The 15406-nt window shown below is 38.9% G+C and overlaps 2 protein-coding genes across 2 annotated transcripts in view; both read left to right on the top strand.

Annotated features, from left to right (window-relative positions):
* Nucleotides 1–673: 673 nt before the first annotated feature.
* The window catches only part of LOC139187211 (olfactory receptor 5AN1-like), a 36400-nt gene continuing 21667 nt past the window's right edge, over nt 674–15406 (top strand). The window contains exon 1 of the mRNA XM_070803217.1: nt 674–1078. The gene's annotated coding sequence lies outside the window, so the exon portion shown is untranslated. The remainder of the gene's footprint in view (nt 1079–15406) is intronic.
* Nucleotides 8061–11200, top strand: LOC109569396 (olfactory receptor 5AN1-like). The gene has a single exon (XM_019974743.2). It carries the CDS (start codon nt 8900–8902, stop codon nt 9836–9838), a length of 939 nt encoding a protein of 312 aa, XP_019830302.2. The 5' UTR covers nt 8061–8899; the 3' UTR covers nt 9839–11200.

The following is a 15406-nucleotide window of genomic DNA, read 5'->3' as shown; positions in this document are numbered from 1 at the left end:
TCATAGCCCCCAGAAGCTCCCATCTTTCTACTCGTCCCCCTTCTCAAGTCCATACCTTCCTCTTATGGCTTTTCCTCGAGTTTTCTTTCTCCTTTATACCACTTCTCTAACCTTCAGTGAAAAGATTAACCTGTCGTGTAAACATCAGGTATTGCTCTGGGGTGGCCTATGGATGTTGAGTTACAGTTCTGCAATATCTTAAGGATGGGATCTTGAACTTTGTTACCTTATGATTTTTTTTTTCCACCTGGAAAATGAGGGTAAAGGATCATCTAGAATAAAACGAGATAATGTCTATTAAACCTACTACCTTGTAAAAGTGAATTGTGTTGAATCAAAAATAATCATTTACTGAACTTCATGGGAATTAACTATGGTCTAAACACGTCTGACTTATTCTTGCCAAGAGCACTTCTAATTTAATTTGTTCCCTTGAGGATGTTTTCATAAATAATAATTGATTTGATATCCGCTTCAATATATCGCTTTGAATCATTAATTTCTGTACAGGAAAGCCAAACTAATTACTCCATAATAATATGTCAGAACTACTCGTGTATAATTCCATGGCATTTTGAATTATACTTCACTAATTTTCCATTGTCATCTTTGGAGATCCTGGGGTTCTGAGGATGCTAGAGTGGGTGACACAGATATGAGAGGTGACCCTCTCCAAGCACATGTGTGTGTTAGTCATTCAGTCGTGTCTGACTCTTTAAGACCTCCATGGACTAGAGCCCCCGAGGCTCCTCCGTCTGTGGAATTCTCCAGACAAGAATACTGGAGTGGGTTGCCATTTCCTTCTCCACCAAACAGACGTAGTGGTTGTTTCACTGCCTCCTTTGAACCTTCTTACATCGTTCTTTATCCGGTGACATTCTTGGCTTTCTTAACCTGCACAAACTCGCAAGTGACCATGTCCTTAGTAGATCAGATTTGAAAAAGATTTTGATACATATGTATGCCCACCCCTTATTGGCTTATGCTTTTTATGTTACAGGCCTTACCACATTGCCTCTTAAAAATATTTTGCGATTATATTTGCCATTTCATCAAGTGTATTTCAATATTATCTTAGGTAAGTGGAATTTTCAGTCATAATCAACTTTCAAATTATTATAGTTTTTCTCTTATAGTTTCTGGTTCATTGTTCTACTTCAGAAATTTCTTTTTCATCCCAAAATTATATAAAATCATATCTATTAATTTTGCTAATCCTTTTAAAGAACTGAAATATAATTGATTTACAATATTGTGTTAGTTTTAGGTATACAGCAAAGTGGTTCTGCTGTATACATACATGTAAATATATACACATTCATTTTCAGATTCTTTTCATTATAGATTATTACAAGATATTGAATATATTTCCCTGTGCTGTACAGTAAGTTCTTGTTATTTATCCATTTTATATATACTACTGTATAGACATTAGTCCTAAACTCCTAATTTACGTCTCCCCAGTTACCCTGCTATCCCTCTGTTTGTATTCTATGAGTCTATTCCTCTTTTGTAGAGAAGTTCGTTTGTATCATTTTTTTAGATTCCACATATAAGTGATATCACATGATATCTGTCTTTATCTCTCTGACTTATTTCATTTCATATGATAATCTCTAGGCCTATCTATGTTGCTACAAATGGCATTATTTCATTCTTTTTAATGGCTGGGCAATATTTCATCGTATATGTGTACCACGTCTTCTTTTTCTTTCTTTAAAAAAGTTTAGCTTCTTTGTATTATTTTCCTTTCAGCCCTGACGCTCCCATGTCACTTTTGCACTGAGTAATGATTTATGTTCACATATTTTTAAAAGAAAATAATGGGAAGTTGTATTTCATTTTAAGATTTAGTTTTCAACCACTGAAACATTTCTCATTCTCTGAGTTCATTTGCATAGTTTAAATTTTTTTTTCGTTTTGTTTTTAATTGGAGGATAACTATTTCACAATGTTGTGTTGATTTGTCCCATACATCAACATCAATCAGCCACAGGTATACATATGTCCCTTTGTTCTTAAACATCCCTCCCACCTCCCTCCCATCCCACCCCTCTAAGTTGACACAGAGCACCAGTTTTGGGTTCCCTGTGTCATACAGCAAATTCCCACTTGCTATCTATTTTATATATGGTTATGTATATGTTTCAATGCTACTCTCTCAAATGATTCCACCTTCTCCCTCCTCCACTGTGTAATATTTCACTGCATTTATGTACCACATCTTCTTCATCCATTCCTCTATTAATGGGCATTTATACTGCTTTCATATCTTGGCTATTGTAACTGGTGCTGCTATGAACTTTGGAGTGTGTGTATCTTTTTGAATTAGAGTCTTCTCTGAATACTTGCCCAGGAATGGGATTGTAAGATCATATATTGGCTGCAGCAATTTACAGTCCTACCCAACATTGTGGGGTGGTTCCCTTTTCTCCACATCTGTTCCAGCACTTATTATTTTAAAATGTTTTGATGATGGCCATTATGACTGAACAACAACAACAACATTCTGACCAGTGTGGGATGATTGTTCTGCAAAATATTTTACTTTTACTTTAGGGGCAAAGGATTCATTAATAGAAGAAGCCACTTGTTACATACAAATAATTTCAATTTTTATAGATTATCTGACTTAATGTCAATATACAGTCATTAAAAGAAAGGAAATAGAAACAATAGAGAGAGGTAACAGCGTACACATCACCAAATTGGGCCAGCAACCTACATCCAGAGGTGAACAGTGCTGGGAAGTCCCAAGTAATAGCAATCTGGAGTCTCTATTGGGAAAGGGTCCCAGGTGGTGCATCCATCCCAAGGGTGAGACTTCCAATTTCAGTTTGGGGGGCTCCTGTTTGCAATCCAAGGGTGCAAACTGATATCATCAGTTTGTGTGCAAAAAATGCAGCTTTGATTTCACTTTAACTTTTACAATGCTGTTTGTTTCACCTTGGGAAGCGTGACTTCTTGGACCCTGGGGGACTGGCCAGACCTCCAGGGGCTCAAGAATTCCAAGACCCACTCCCTTTTTAATCTAAAGTGCTACCTGACTTTCTGTGCTTGCAAGTGGGCACAGAATCCAGGCAGTGTCCAGGCAGGTCAGAAGCAGGTGAGAGGCCTGCTTCTGAAGTCTGAACAAGACTTCCTCCACCTAATTTCCCTAACAGGTGATACATCATTGCACTTTTATCTGCATTTTCTAATAAATAGCAATACGGAAAATCATTTCATGTGTCTGTTGGCCATCTGTGTGTCTTCTTTGGAGAACTGTTTATGTGAGTCTTCTGCTCATTTTTTGATTGAGTTGTTTGGTCTTTTTGCTATTGAGTTTTATGAGCTGTCTTTATGTTTTGGAAACTAAGCCTTCGTTAGTTCCATCATTTGCAAATATTTTCTCTCAGTCTGTTGGCTGTCTTTTTGTTTTGTTTATGGTTTCCTTTGCTGTGCAAACACTTTTATGTGTCATTTATTTATTTTTGCTTTTGTTTCTTTTACCTTGGGAGACTGTTACTACCATTTATCAGTGAATGTTTGCCTCTGTTCTCTTGTAGGTGTTTTGTGGTGTCCTGTCTTATGTTTAATCACCAAGGTAGTTTTGTTTATTTTTATGTGTGGTGTGAGAGTATGGTCTAATTTTATTGATTTACATGTGGCTGTCCAGCTTTCCAAACACCACTTGCTAAAGAGGCTGTCTTTTCTCCATTATGTATCTTTGCCTCCTCTGTTGCAGACTAATTGACTGTGAGTGGATGGATTTATTTCTGGGTTCTTGATTCTGTTCCATTGATCCATGTGTCTGTTTTTTTGCCAAAACCTGTGTATTTTTTTTAAATTTTATTTTATTTTTAAACTTTACATAATTGTATTAGTTTTGCCAAATATCAAAATGAATCCATCACAGGTATACATGTGCTCCCCATCCTGAACCCTCCTCCCTCCTCCCTCCCCATACCATCCCTCTGGGGTCTTTAGGGGTTTCTGTATAGAGTTTTAACTTATTTGCATGCAAAGACAATCTTACCTGTTCCCTTCCCACTTGGGTACATTTTATTTCTTTTCATTGTCTGACTTCTGTGGTAGGACTTCCAATACTATATTGAATAGTCTTGGTGAGAGTGGCCCTTCTTGTCTTGTTCCAGGATTTAGCTGAAAGGGTTTCAGTTTTTCACTGTTATGTGTTATATTGGCTGTGGATTTGTCATAAGCGGTATTATGCTGAAATATGCTCCCTCTATATCCATTTTGGTACGAGTTTTTTTTTATCATGTGAAATGGTGTTTATGATGTTGAATTTTATCAAATGCTTTTTCTGCATCCATTGAGATGCTGTGATTTTTGTCTTTTCTTTTGTAAATATGGTGTATCACACTGATTGATTTGCTTACGTTGAACCATCCTTGTGACCCTGGGATGACTCCAACTTGATTGTAGTATATCATCCATTTTTATCTTGTTGGATTCAGTTTGGTAATATTTTGTTGAGGGTTTTAAGATCCATATTCATCAAGCTATTGGCTTGTAATTTTCTTTATTGTAGTGTCTTTGCTCTGTCCTTCACCATCTCTTGGAACCTGCTCAAACTGATGTCCATTGATTCTGTGATGTCATCCAACCATCTCATCCTCTGTCATCCCCTTCTCCTTCTGCCTTCAATCTTTCCCAGTGTCAGGGTCTTTTCTAATGTCAACTCTTCACTTTAGGTGGCCAAAGTATTTGGAGCTTCAGCTTCAGCATCAGTCCTTCCAATGAATATTCAGGATTGATTTTCTTTCAGATGGACTGGTTGGATCTCCTTGCAGTCCAAGGGACTCTCAAGAGTCTCCTCCAACACCACAGTTCAATAGCATCAATTCTTAGGCATTCAACGTTCTTTACGGTCCAACTCTCATATCCATACATGACTACTAGAAAAACCATAGCTTTGATTGACACATCTTTATCAGTAATGCCTCTACTTTTTCATACACTTGTCTAGGTTTGTCATAGCTTTTCTTCCAAGGAGCAAGTGTCTTAATTTCATGGCCACAGTCACCATTTGCAGTGATTTTGGAGCCCAAGAAAATAAAATCTTTCACTGTTTCCATTCTTTCCTCATCTACTTGCCATGAAGTGATGGAACCAGATGCCATGATCTTAGTTTTTTGAATGCTGAGTTTTATGCCAGCTTTTTCACTCTCCTCTTTCACTTTCATCAAGAGGCTCTTCAGTTCCTCTTAGCTTTCTGCTATAAAGGTGGTGTCATATGCATATCTGAGGTTATTGATATTTCTTCCGGCAATCATGATTCCAGCTTAAGCTTCATCCAGTCTGGCATTTTGCATGATGTACTCTGCATATAAGTTAAATAAACAGGGTGCCAATGTATATTCTTGACGTACTTCTATTTTAATTTTGAACGAGTCCATGTTCCATATCCAGTTCTAACTATTTCTTCTTGACCTCCATACAGGTTTCTCAGGTAGCAGGTAAGGTGGTCTGGTATTCCCATCTCTTTAAGAATTTCCCACAGTTTATTGTGCTTTATACAGTCAAAGGCTTTAGCATAGTCAGTGAAGCAGAAGTAGATGTTTTTCTGGAATTCTCTTGCTTTTTCTGTGATCTAGTGGATGCTGGAAGTTTGATCTTTGTTTGATAAGAGTATTTTTAAAATTATGAATAGATGCTATATTTTGTCAAATGCTTTTTCTGCATCTGTTGAGAGGATCACATGATTTTTATCCATTCTTTTGTTAATATGGCATATTACATTAATTGATTTGTGTGTGTTAAGCTATTCTTGTGACCCTGGAATAAATCCAAGTTGATCATAGTGTTTGATTCTTTCATAAATTGTTGGATTCTGTTTGTCAATATTTGTTGAGAATTTTTGCATCCTTGTTCATCAAAGGTATTGGCCTGTATTTTAATTTTTTATTTTTGTAAAGTCTTTGCCTGATTTTGGCTTCAGGGTAATAGTGACCTTATAGAATGAATTTGAGAGTGTTCTCCCCAATTCAGTTAGTTGTAATAGCTTAGGAAAGATGGTTATTAGTTTTTCTTCATATGTGGATAGAATTCCCCTCTGATGCTCTCTGGTCTGGGACTTTGGTGGGAGTTTTCTTACAAATTCAATGTCACTACTAGTAATCAGTTTGCTCAAATTGTCTATTTCTTTTTGACTCAGTCTTCCAGGTTATACGTTTCTCAAAATTTTCATTTCTTCTAGGCTGTCCAATTTGTTGGTGTATAACTTCACAGTATTTGCTTATGATTTTTTTATATCTCTGAGGGATTGGTTTTTATTGCTAGTCCCCAAGATATGACTGAGTGACTGAACAACAAACGTACGCATGAGTTCCACACCAAGAGGGCATTGCAGGTCAAATTTGCTTATAAATCTAGCAAAATAAGCCTAGGTACCCAACTAACATAATCAGCTATGTAGTATGGTACTTTTAGAAGTTTATAACACTTTTCACACAAATAATACATGAAAGACAAACACATACACAAAAAAGCATTTTTAATCTTACAATATAGTAACTTGAAAAGTACCATAGTCTACCAGCTACATTACTGCTGGCTCTATGCTTGCTTTCAGACACTGTGGGCTTAAAATAAAGATATTATACTACTGTACCCTATACAGTATTGTATCGTAAAGTACACAGAAGCCCACTTGTAGAAGATGGAAGCATGTGACAGTGTATGCCAGACACGTGAACTAACTTACCTGATTAGACATGCAAATGAATGTTTGCATCTTTGAAGGTTTGCAACTGGAAGGTTTATATATAAGGGATTTACTTTATTTCTCCTCTTTCATTTGCTATTTTGTTTAGTTGGGTCCTCTCTCTTTTCTTCTTGGTGATCCTGGTTAAAGGTTTGTCATTTTTGTTTATCTTTCCAAAAACTGGTTCTTGGTTTTATTGGTCTTTTCTATTTTTTCTACTATTTCTTATGTGATCTTTATTATTTCATTCCTTCTGCTGACTTTAGGCTTTATTCTTCTATTTCTAATTCTTTTAGGTGGTACATTAGGTTTTTCCTTTTTCCTCAAGAAGGCCTATATCTCTATGAAGTTCCCACTTAAAAATGCTTTTGGTGCATCCCATAGATTTTGAAAAGCTGTATTGCCATTGTCATTTGTCTTGAGGTATTTTCTGGCTTCCTCTTAGGTTTTGTGACTGACCCGTTTTTTATTGAGGTATAGTTGATGTGCAATACTATATAAACTTCAAGTGTACAATGTGGTGATTCACAATTTTTGAAGGTTATAGTCAGTCCATAATCATTATAGAATATGGGTTATACTCTATGTATCCCTGTGGTTTGTTTGTTTTATGAACAGCGGTCTGTGCCTCTTCACTCCGCCCCTTGGCCTTGCCCCCACTCGCTTCCCTCTCCCAGCCAGCAACTCTCAGCTTGTTCTCTGTAACTGTTATTCTGTCTTTTTATTATTTTTATTCATTTTCTTTATTTTTTAGATTCCACATGTAAATGATATTATATATTATTTGTCTTTCTCTCTCTGGCTTATTTCACTAAGTGTAATACTCTCCAAGTTCATTTACAGTTTTGAAAATAAGCATATCTTCTGGGTCCCACCAAAATATCTGATTTATAAATCGTGATATAAGTTTCCAGTCTATTATACAGAGTGAAGTAAGCCAGAAGGAAAAACACCAATACAGTATACTAACGCATATATATGGAATTTAGAAAGATGGTAACGATAACCCTGTATACGAGACAGCAAAAGAGACACTGATGTATAGAACAGTCTTATGGACTCTGTGGGAGAGGGAGAGGGTGGGAAGATTTGGGAGAATGGCATTGAAACATGTGAAACGTCATGTGTGAAACGTCATGTATGAAACGAGATGCCAGTACAGGTTCAATGCACGATGCTGGATGCTTGGGGCTGGTGCACTGGGACGACCCAGAGGGATGGTGTGGGGAGGGAGGAGGGAGGAGGGTTCAGGATGGGGAACACATGTATACTAATTAAATAATTTTCTATTAAAGAAAAAAAAAGTTTCCAGCTATTTAGGAGCTGCCGTGTTAAATATACTTTTAAAAGTTTTACAAGTTATCTTGTGAGTAAAAGAGGAAAGTTTAAAAAATCTCTCCAGATGGCCATCTGGGAGAGAATAGCTATTTCGAACTTATGCTGAATGAGGCATTATGTTTTGTTATTATAAAGCAGCAGTTATACATTGAGTTATCAGAGGTCTCTCTCTTTTTTTTTTCCTGCCTACATTTTCCTCTAAAAGTTCTATAGTTTCTGGTCTTACATGTAGGTCTTTAATCCATTTTGAGTTTATCTTTGTGTATGGTATTAAGAAGTGTTCTAATTTCATTCTTTTACATGTAGCTGTCCAGTTTTCCCAGCACCATTTATTGAAGAGACTGCCTTTGCCCCATTGTATATTCTTGCCTCCTTTGTCAAAAATAAGGTACCCATAGGCCCATGGGTTTATTTCTGGGCTTTCTATCTTGTTCCATTGGTCCAGAGGTCTCTTAAAAACCCGGTATTTTAACCAATGATCTCTTATTTATATCTAGCAATCACAGAATTTCTGTTTTACTTCAAAGTTTTTTTTTTTATTCGAATTTTTAAAAAGTAATCTATTTTTTTAATTGGAAGCTAATTACTTTACAATACTGTAGTGGCTTTTCAGCTTTTTAAATATGTCTTTTAATGTTCATGAGATCTACCTCATGAGATAATTGAGAACCTGAAACACCGAGACGTTACTTCTGGACAAGATGAAAGGCTGACGTCTTTCCAAGGACAGTAAAGCATTTCCCCTTTTCCAGGGATCAAAGGGGGGAAATATGAGATTTGTGATACTACCATCTCACCCGACTCAGCAATGCATCCTCTCTTCTCTCTTCGAATTTTAAGAGCATCAAACCAATGATTAGAAGAGAAAATATCACAGAGATCACTCATTTTATCCTGTTGGGATTCTCAGATTTTCCCAGAATCATAGTAGTGCTCTTTGTCGTGTTCCTGGTGATATACATTTTGACCCTGACTTGGAACCTGTCGCTTCTCATCTTAATAAGAATGGACTCCCACCTCCACACCCCCATGTACTTCTTTCTCAGTAATCTGTCCTTCATGGACATCTGCTATGTGACCTCCACAGCCCCCAAGATGCTCCACGACTTCTTCCAGGAGCGGCAAATTATCACCTATGTGGATTGTGTTATTCAGAATTTCGTATTCTCCACCATGGGGCTGAGTGAGTCTTGCCTCATGACCGCCATGGCTTATGACCGATATGCCGCCATTTGTAACCCACTCCTCTATTCATCAATCATGTCACCGGCTCTCTGCGGTCGGATGGTTCTGGGATCCTACTTGGCTGGACTCTCTGCTTCTGTATTCCAATTGTGTGCCATGCTCCAGCTCCACTTCTGTGGGCCTAATGTCATCAACCACTTTTTCTGTGACATACCCCAGCTGTTAGTTCTATCCTGCACTGACACTTTTTTTGTACAACTCTTTACTGCTTTATTGACAATGATCTTTGGGGTAATAAATGTTTCTGTTATCATGATATCCTATGTCTACATTGTCATCTCCATCATGAAGATCACGACCTCTAGTGGCAGGTCCAAGGCTTTCAACACCTGTGCTTCCCACCTGACAGCAGTCACTCTCTTTTATACCTCAGGTATGTTTGTCTATTTGAGTTCCAGCTCTGGTGGTTCCTCCAGCTTTGACAGATTTGCGTCATTCTTCTACACTGTGATGATTCCCATGTTGAATCCCTTGATATACAGTCTGAGGAACCAAGAAATCAAAGATGCCTTGAGAAGGTTGCAAAAGAAGAGTAGGTATTGCTGAGGCCACAGATTCTGAGATTTCAGATGGATTTTTCCTATCAGAGTCACCTTACACAATAACATTCTTATGAATGAAGTATAACAAAAGTCATACTGCTTTTGGACCAAGAAAGATTAATTTGACACATAATATCCCCAAATGGATCAACAGTTGGATCATGCTACACAAACAGTATTTTTACATCCGAGGGCCTCATTACTTTCTGCCTACATTAAGTGAGGCCTCCTCATCTATTGATACATCCACAAGTATTTGTGAAACGCTGGAGTTTAGTGCCTTGTTTCTTCTTTTTCGCTTCTGAGAGGGAGCCCTGTTCCATCTCGGGCTTCTGACCCTGAAGAAGAGACAGCTGACAGAGGCCTCAGGAATGTGTAAACCTCATCTCCCAGATATTCTGATGCAATTCTGTGGTGGTGGCCAGTGTTTGTTCTGTGTTTCTGATGAGAATGTATGCAGAGAGGGAACATACCTTTGGGCAGAAACAAGGTGTACTATTGGCCTGATTGGGCTTCCCTGGTGACTCAGCTGGTAAAGAGTCTGCCTGCAGTGTGGGAAACATGGTTTCGATCCCTGTTTTGGGAAGATCCCCTGGAGAAGGGAAAGGCTACCCACTCCAGTATCCTGGCCTGGAGAAGTCCATGAACTCTATAGTCCATGGGGGGTCACAAAGAGTCGGACACAACTGAGCAACTTTCACTTCACTTCACTTCACTTCATTGGCCTGATTGTGCCTCCTGGAAAGACGAGTATGACATAGCTTATGTTTGTGTAAGTCCTTCTCAGGGACAATTACCTAATAGTTTGGGAGTATATCCTGAGCTCCACCACTCTAATAAGGCAGAGGTGATGTGAATTATACAGAGGAAACGAATGAAGCATGTGTTCCCTTCAGTGCCATTTACTCATGAGTTCCATGATGTAATTTCTTGCTTGCAGTGTAGAATGGGGAGTTCTCATGGGGATGATATTAAAAATCTATGTCACAGTCAATAGAGATTTCTGATATTGTAGGACTCAAATCTCTCTCTCTCTCTCCCATTAAATTTGGAAATTTCACCCTAGATGGCAGGCTTCCCAGGTGGTGCTAGTGATAAAGAATCTGCCTGCCAATGCAGGAAATGCAAGAGACACACGTGTGATCCCTGGGTTTGCAAGATCCCTTGGAGTAGGAAATGGCAACCCACTTCAGTATACTTGCCTGGAAAAATCACATGAGCAGAGGAGCCTGGTGGGCTACAGTGCATGGGACTGCAGAATCAGATGCAGCTGAGCACACCCTTGTTGGACATAGACAGTGTGATCATGCTACCAAATAATTTCTGCTATTCCAAGCATTTGAACATGTTTGATGTGATGAGAATTGTGAGAATTCATGGACATAATAAAGTTACTAAATATTTCATACTGTAGACCAAGAATGAATATGAAAAATTGGTATAAATTCTTTTCTTTTATCTGTGTTCAACATTTTATGTCCCAGAAACTTGTGGTTGTATGGTGTGTAATAATGGTTGGAGTAGAATGGTTAGAGTTACTTTAATGCTGATATTTGCCAGGAAAACTTAAGGTGCAAAAGCGGAAATAGATTGAAGATAGGCAGGGTTCTTAACTCTGGCCAATTTTCATCTGCAGTAGGAGGATGTAAATTTGTGGTCCTTGTGATCCGTTTAAAAATAAGAACAAGATGTCTTCTGACTGTTGACTTGCCAGATTTCCCAGACTTCAACAAAGTGATATAAAGTACATATTACTCCCTGCAATAAGAAGCCCGTGCCCCATAGTGAGAGAGTAGCCCCCACTCACGGCAACTAGAAAAAGCCCGAGTGCAGCAACGAAGATCCAGAAGAGCCAAATACATAAATTCCTAAAAAATAAAAAAAAATTGCAATTCACTGAGTTTTGACAAATGTATCAGTTCAGTTCAGTCACTCAGTCATGTCGGACTCTTTGCGACCCCATGGACTGAAGCACTCCAGGCCTCTATGTCCATCACCAACTCCTGGAGTTTACTCAAACTCATGTCCATTGAGTCAGTGATGCCATCCAACCATCTCATCCTCTGTCATCCCCTTCTCCTCCTGCCTTCAATATTTCCCAGCATCAGAGCCTTTTTAAATGAGTCGGTTCTTCGCATCAGGTGGCCAAAGGATTGGAGTTTCACTTTCAACATCAGTCTTTCCAATGAATATTCAGGACTGATTTCCTTTAGGATGGATTGGTTGGATTTCCTTGCAGTCCAAGGGACTCTCAAGATTCGTCTCCAACACCACAGTTCAAAAGCATCAATTCTTCGGCACTCAGCTTTCTTTATAGTCCAACTCTCACATCCATACATAGTCCAACTCTCACATCCATACATGATCACTGGAAAAACCATAGCTTTGAAAAAAGACAGACCTTTGTTGTCAAAGTAATGTCTCTGCTTTTAAATACACTGTCCAGGTTGGTCATAACTTTTCTTCCAAGGAGCAAGCGTCTTTTAATTTCATGGCTGCAGTCACCATCTGCAGTGATATTGGAGCCAAAAAAAATAAATTTTGTCACTGTTTCCACTGTTTGCCCATCTATTTGCCATGAAGTGATGGGACCAGATGCCATGATCTTCGTCTTCTGAATGTTGTGCTTTAAGCCAACTTTTTCACTCTCCTGTTTCACTTTCATCAATAGGCTCTTTAGTTCTTCTTCACTTTCTGCCATAAGGGTGGTGTCATCTGTATATCTGATGTTATTGATATTTCTCCTGGCAATCTTGATTCCAGTTTGTGCTTCACCCAGCCCAGCATTTTTCATGATGTGTTCTGCATATAAGTTAATTAAGCAGGGTGACAACATACAGCCTTGACATACTCCTTTCCCGATTTGGAACCAGTCTGTTGTTCCATGTCTGGTTCTAACTGTTGCTTCCTGACTTGCATACAGTTTCTCCAGAGGCAGGTCAGGTGGTCTGGTATTCCCATCTCTTTAAGAATGTTCCACAGTTTGTTGTGCTCCACATAGTCAAAGGCTTTGGCATAGTCAATAAAGCAGAAATAGCTGCTTTTCTGGATACTCTCTCGCTTTTTTGATAATCCAACAGATGTTGACAATTTGATCTCTGGTTCCTCTGCCTTTTCTAAAACTGGAAGTTTATGGTTCATGTACTGTTGAAGACTGGCTTGGAGAATTTTGAGCATTACTTTACTAATGTGTGAGATGAGTGCAATTGTGCGGTAGTTTGAGCATTCTTTGGCATTGCCTTTCATTGGGATTGGAATGAAAACTGACCTTTCCCAGTCCTGAGGCCACTGCTGAGTTTTCCAGATTTGCTGGCATATTGAGCGCAGCACTTTCACAACATCATCTTTTAGGATTTGAAATAGCTCAGCTGGAATTCCATAACATTCACTAGCTTTGTTTTTAGTGATGCTTCCTAAGGCCCACTTGACTTTACTTTCCAGGATGTTTGGCTCTAAGTGAGTGATCACACCATCATGATTATCTGGGTCGTGAAGATCTTTTTTGTATAGTTCTTCTGTGTGTTCTTGTTACCTCTTCTTAATATCCTCTGCTTCTTTTAGGTCCATACCATTTCTGTCCTTAATTGTGCCCATCTTTGCATGAAATGTTCCCTCGTTTCTCTAATTTTCTTGAAGAGATCTCTAATCTTTCCCGTTCTATTGTTTTCCTCTATTTCTTTGCACTGATCACTGAGGAAGGCTTTCTTATCTCTCCTTGCTGTTCTTTGAAACTCTGCAGTCAAGTGGGTATATCTTTGCTTTTCTCCATTGCCTTTCACATCTCTTCTATTCTCAGCTATTTTAAGGCCTCCTCAGAAAACCATTTTGCCTTTTTGCATTTCTTTTTCTTAGAGATGGTCTTGATCACTGCCTCCTGTACAATGTCACGAACCTCCATCCATAGTTTTACAGGCATTCTGTCTATCAGATCTAATCCCTTGAATCTATTTGTCACTTCCACTGTATAGTCATAAGGGATTTGATTTAGGTCATACCTCAATAGTTTAGTGGTTTTTGATATTTTCTTTAATTTAAGTCTGAATTTGGCAATAAAGAGTTCATGATCTGAGCCACAGTCAGCTCCCAGTCTTGTTTTTGCTGACTGTATAGAGCTTCTCCATCTTTGGCTACAAAGACTATAATCAATCTGATTTTAGTGTCTGCCATCTGGTGATGTCCACGTGTAGAGTCTTCTCTTGTGTTGCTGGAAGAGGGTGTTTGCTATGACCAGGGCATTCTCCTGGCAAAACTCTTATTAGTCTTTGCCCTGCTTCATTCTGTACGCCAAGGCCAAATTTGCCTGTTACTCCAGGTGTTTCTTGACTTCCTACTTTTGCATTCCAGTCCCCTATAATGAAAAAAAGCATCTTTTTTGGGTGTTAGTTCTAGAAGGTCTTGTAGGTCTGCATAGAACCGTTCAACTTCAGCTTCTTCAGCATTACTGGTTGGGGCATAGACTGGAATTACCGTGATATTGAATGGTTTGCCTTGGAAATGAACAGAGGTCATTCTGTCGTTTTTGAGATTGCATCCAAGTACTGCATTTCAGACTCTTTTGTTGACCATGATGGCCACTCCATTTCTTCTAAGGGATTCCTGGCCTCAGTAGTAGATACAATAGAATGGAGAAGGCAATGGCACCCCCACTCCAGTACTCTTGCCTGGAAAATCCCATGGACGGAGGAGCCTGGTAGGCTGCAGTCCATGGGGTCGCTGAGGGTCGGACACGACTGAGCGACTTCACTTTCACTTTTCACTTTCATGCATTGGAGAAGGAAATGGCAACCCACTCCAGTGTTCTTGCCTGGAGAATCCCAGGGACGGGGGAGCCTGGTGGGCTGCCGTCTATGGGGTTGCACAGAGTCGGACACGACTGAAGCGACTTAGCAGTAGATACAATGGTCATCTGAGTTAAATTCACCCATTCTGGTCCATTTTAGTTCGCTGATTCATAAAATGCCAGTGTTCACTCTTGCCATCTCCTGGTTGATCACTTCTAATTTGCCTTGCTTCATGGACCTAACATTCCAGGTTCCTATGCAATATTACTCTTTACAGCATTGGACTTTACTTCCATCACAAGTTACATCCACAACTATATGTTTTTTTTTGCTTTGGCTCCATCTCTTCATTCTTTCTGGAGTTATTTCTCCACTGATCTCCATATTGACACCTACTGACCTGGGGAGTTCATCTTTCAGTGTCCTGTCTTTTTGCCTTTTCACACTGTTCATGGGATTCTCAAGGCAAGAATACTGAAGTTTGGCTTGCCATTCCCTTCTCCAGTGGACCACATTCTGTCAGACCTCTCCACCATGACCTGTCAGTCTTGGCTGGCTCCACATGGCATGGCTCATAGGTTCATTTAGGGTTAAGTTCAGGGTTAATTTCTCTCATTTTCTCAGTCTATATAAAGCTTTGTCACTTTGTTATCCCTCCGAAAATTATCTTTGATTTTATTAATTTTTCTATTGCTTTTCCTATCTTTATATAGTGTATCTTGCTTTGAAAAAAATCTTGTGTGATTAAGCACACATCCACACACATGAAGAGCTACTCTATGAAATAGCTA

Source organism: Bos indicus, chromosome 15 (genome assembly GCF_029378745.1).
Source record: "Bos indicus isolate NIAB-ARS_2022 breed Sahiwal x Tharparkar chromosome 15, NIAB-ARS_B.indTharparkar_mat_pri_1.0, whole genome shotgun sequence".
NCBI classification, from domain to species: Eukaryota; Metazoa; Chordata; class Mammalia; order Artiodactyla; family Bovidae; genus Bos; species Bos indicus.
This window is presented reverse-complemented; position numbering and strand designations above follow the sequence as displayed.

Coding starts and splice junctions, on each gene's coding strand:
- LOC109569396 (XM_019974743.2), top strand. CDS start 8,900: ATGATTAGAAGAGAAAATATCACAGAGATCACTCATTTTATCCTGTTG.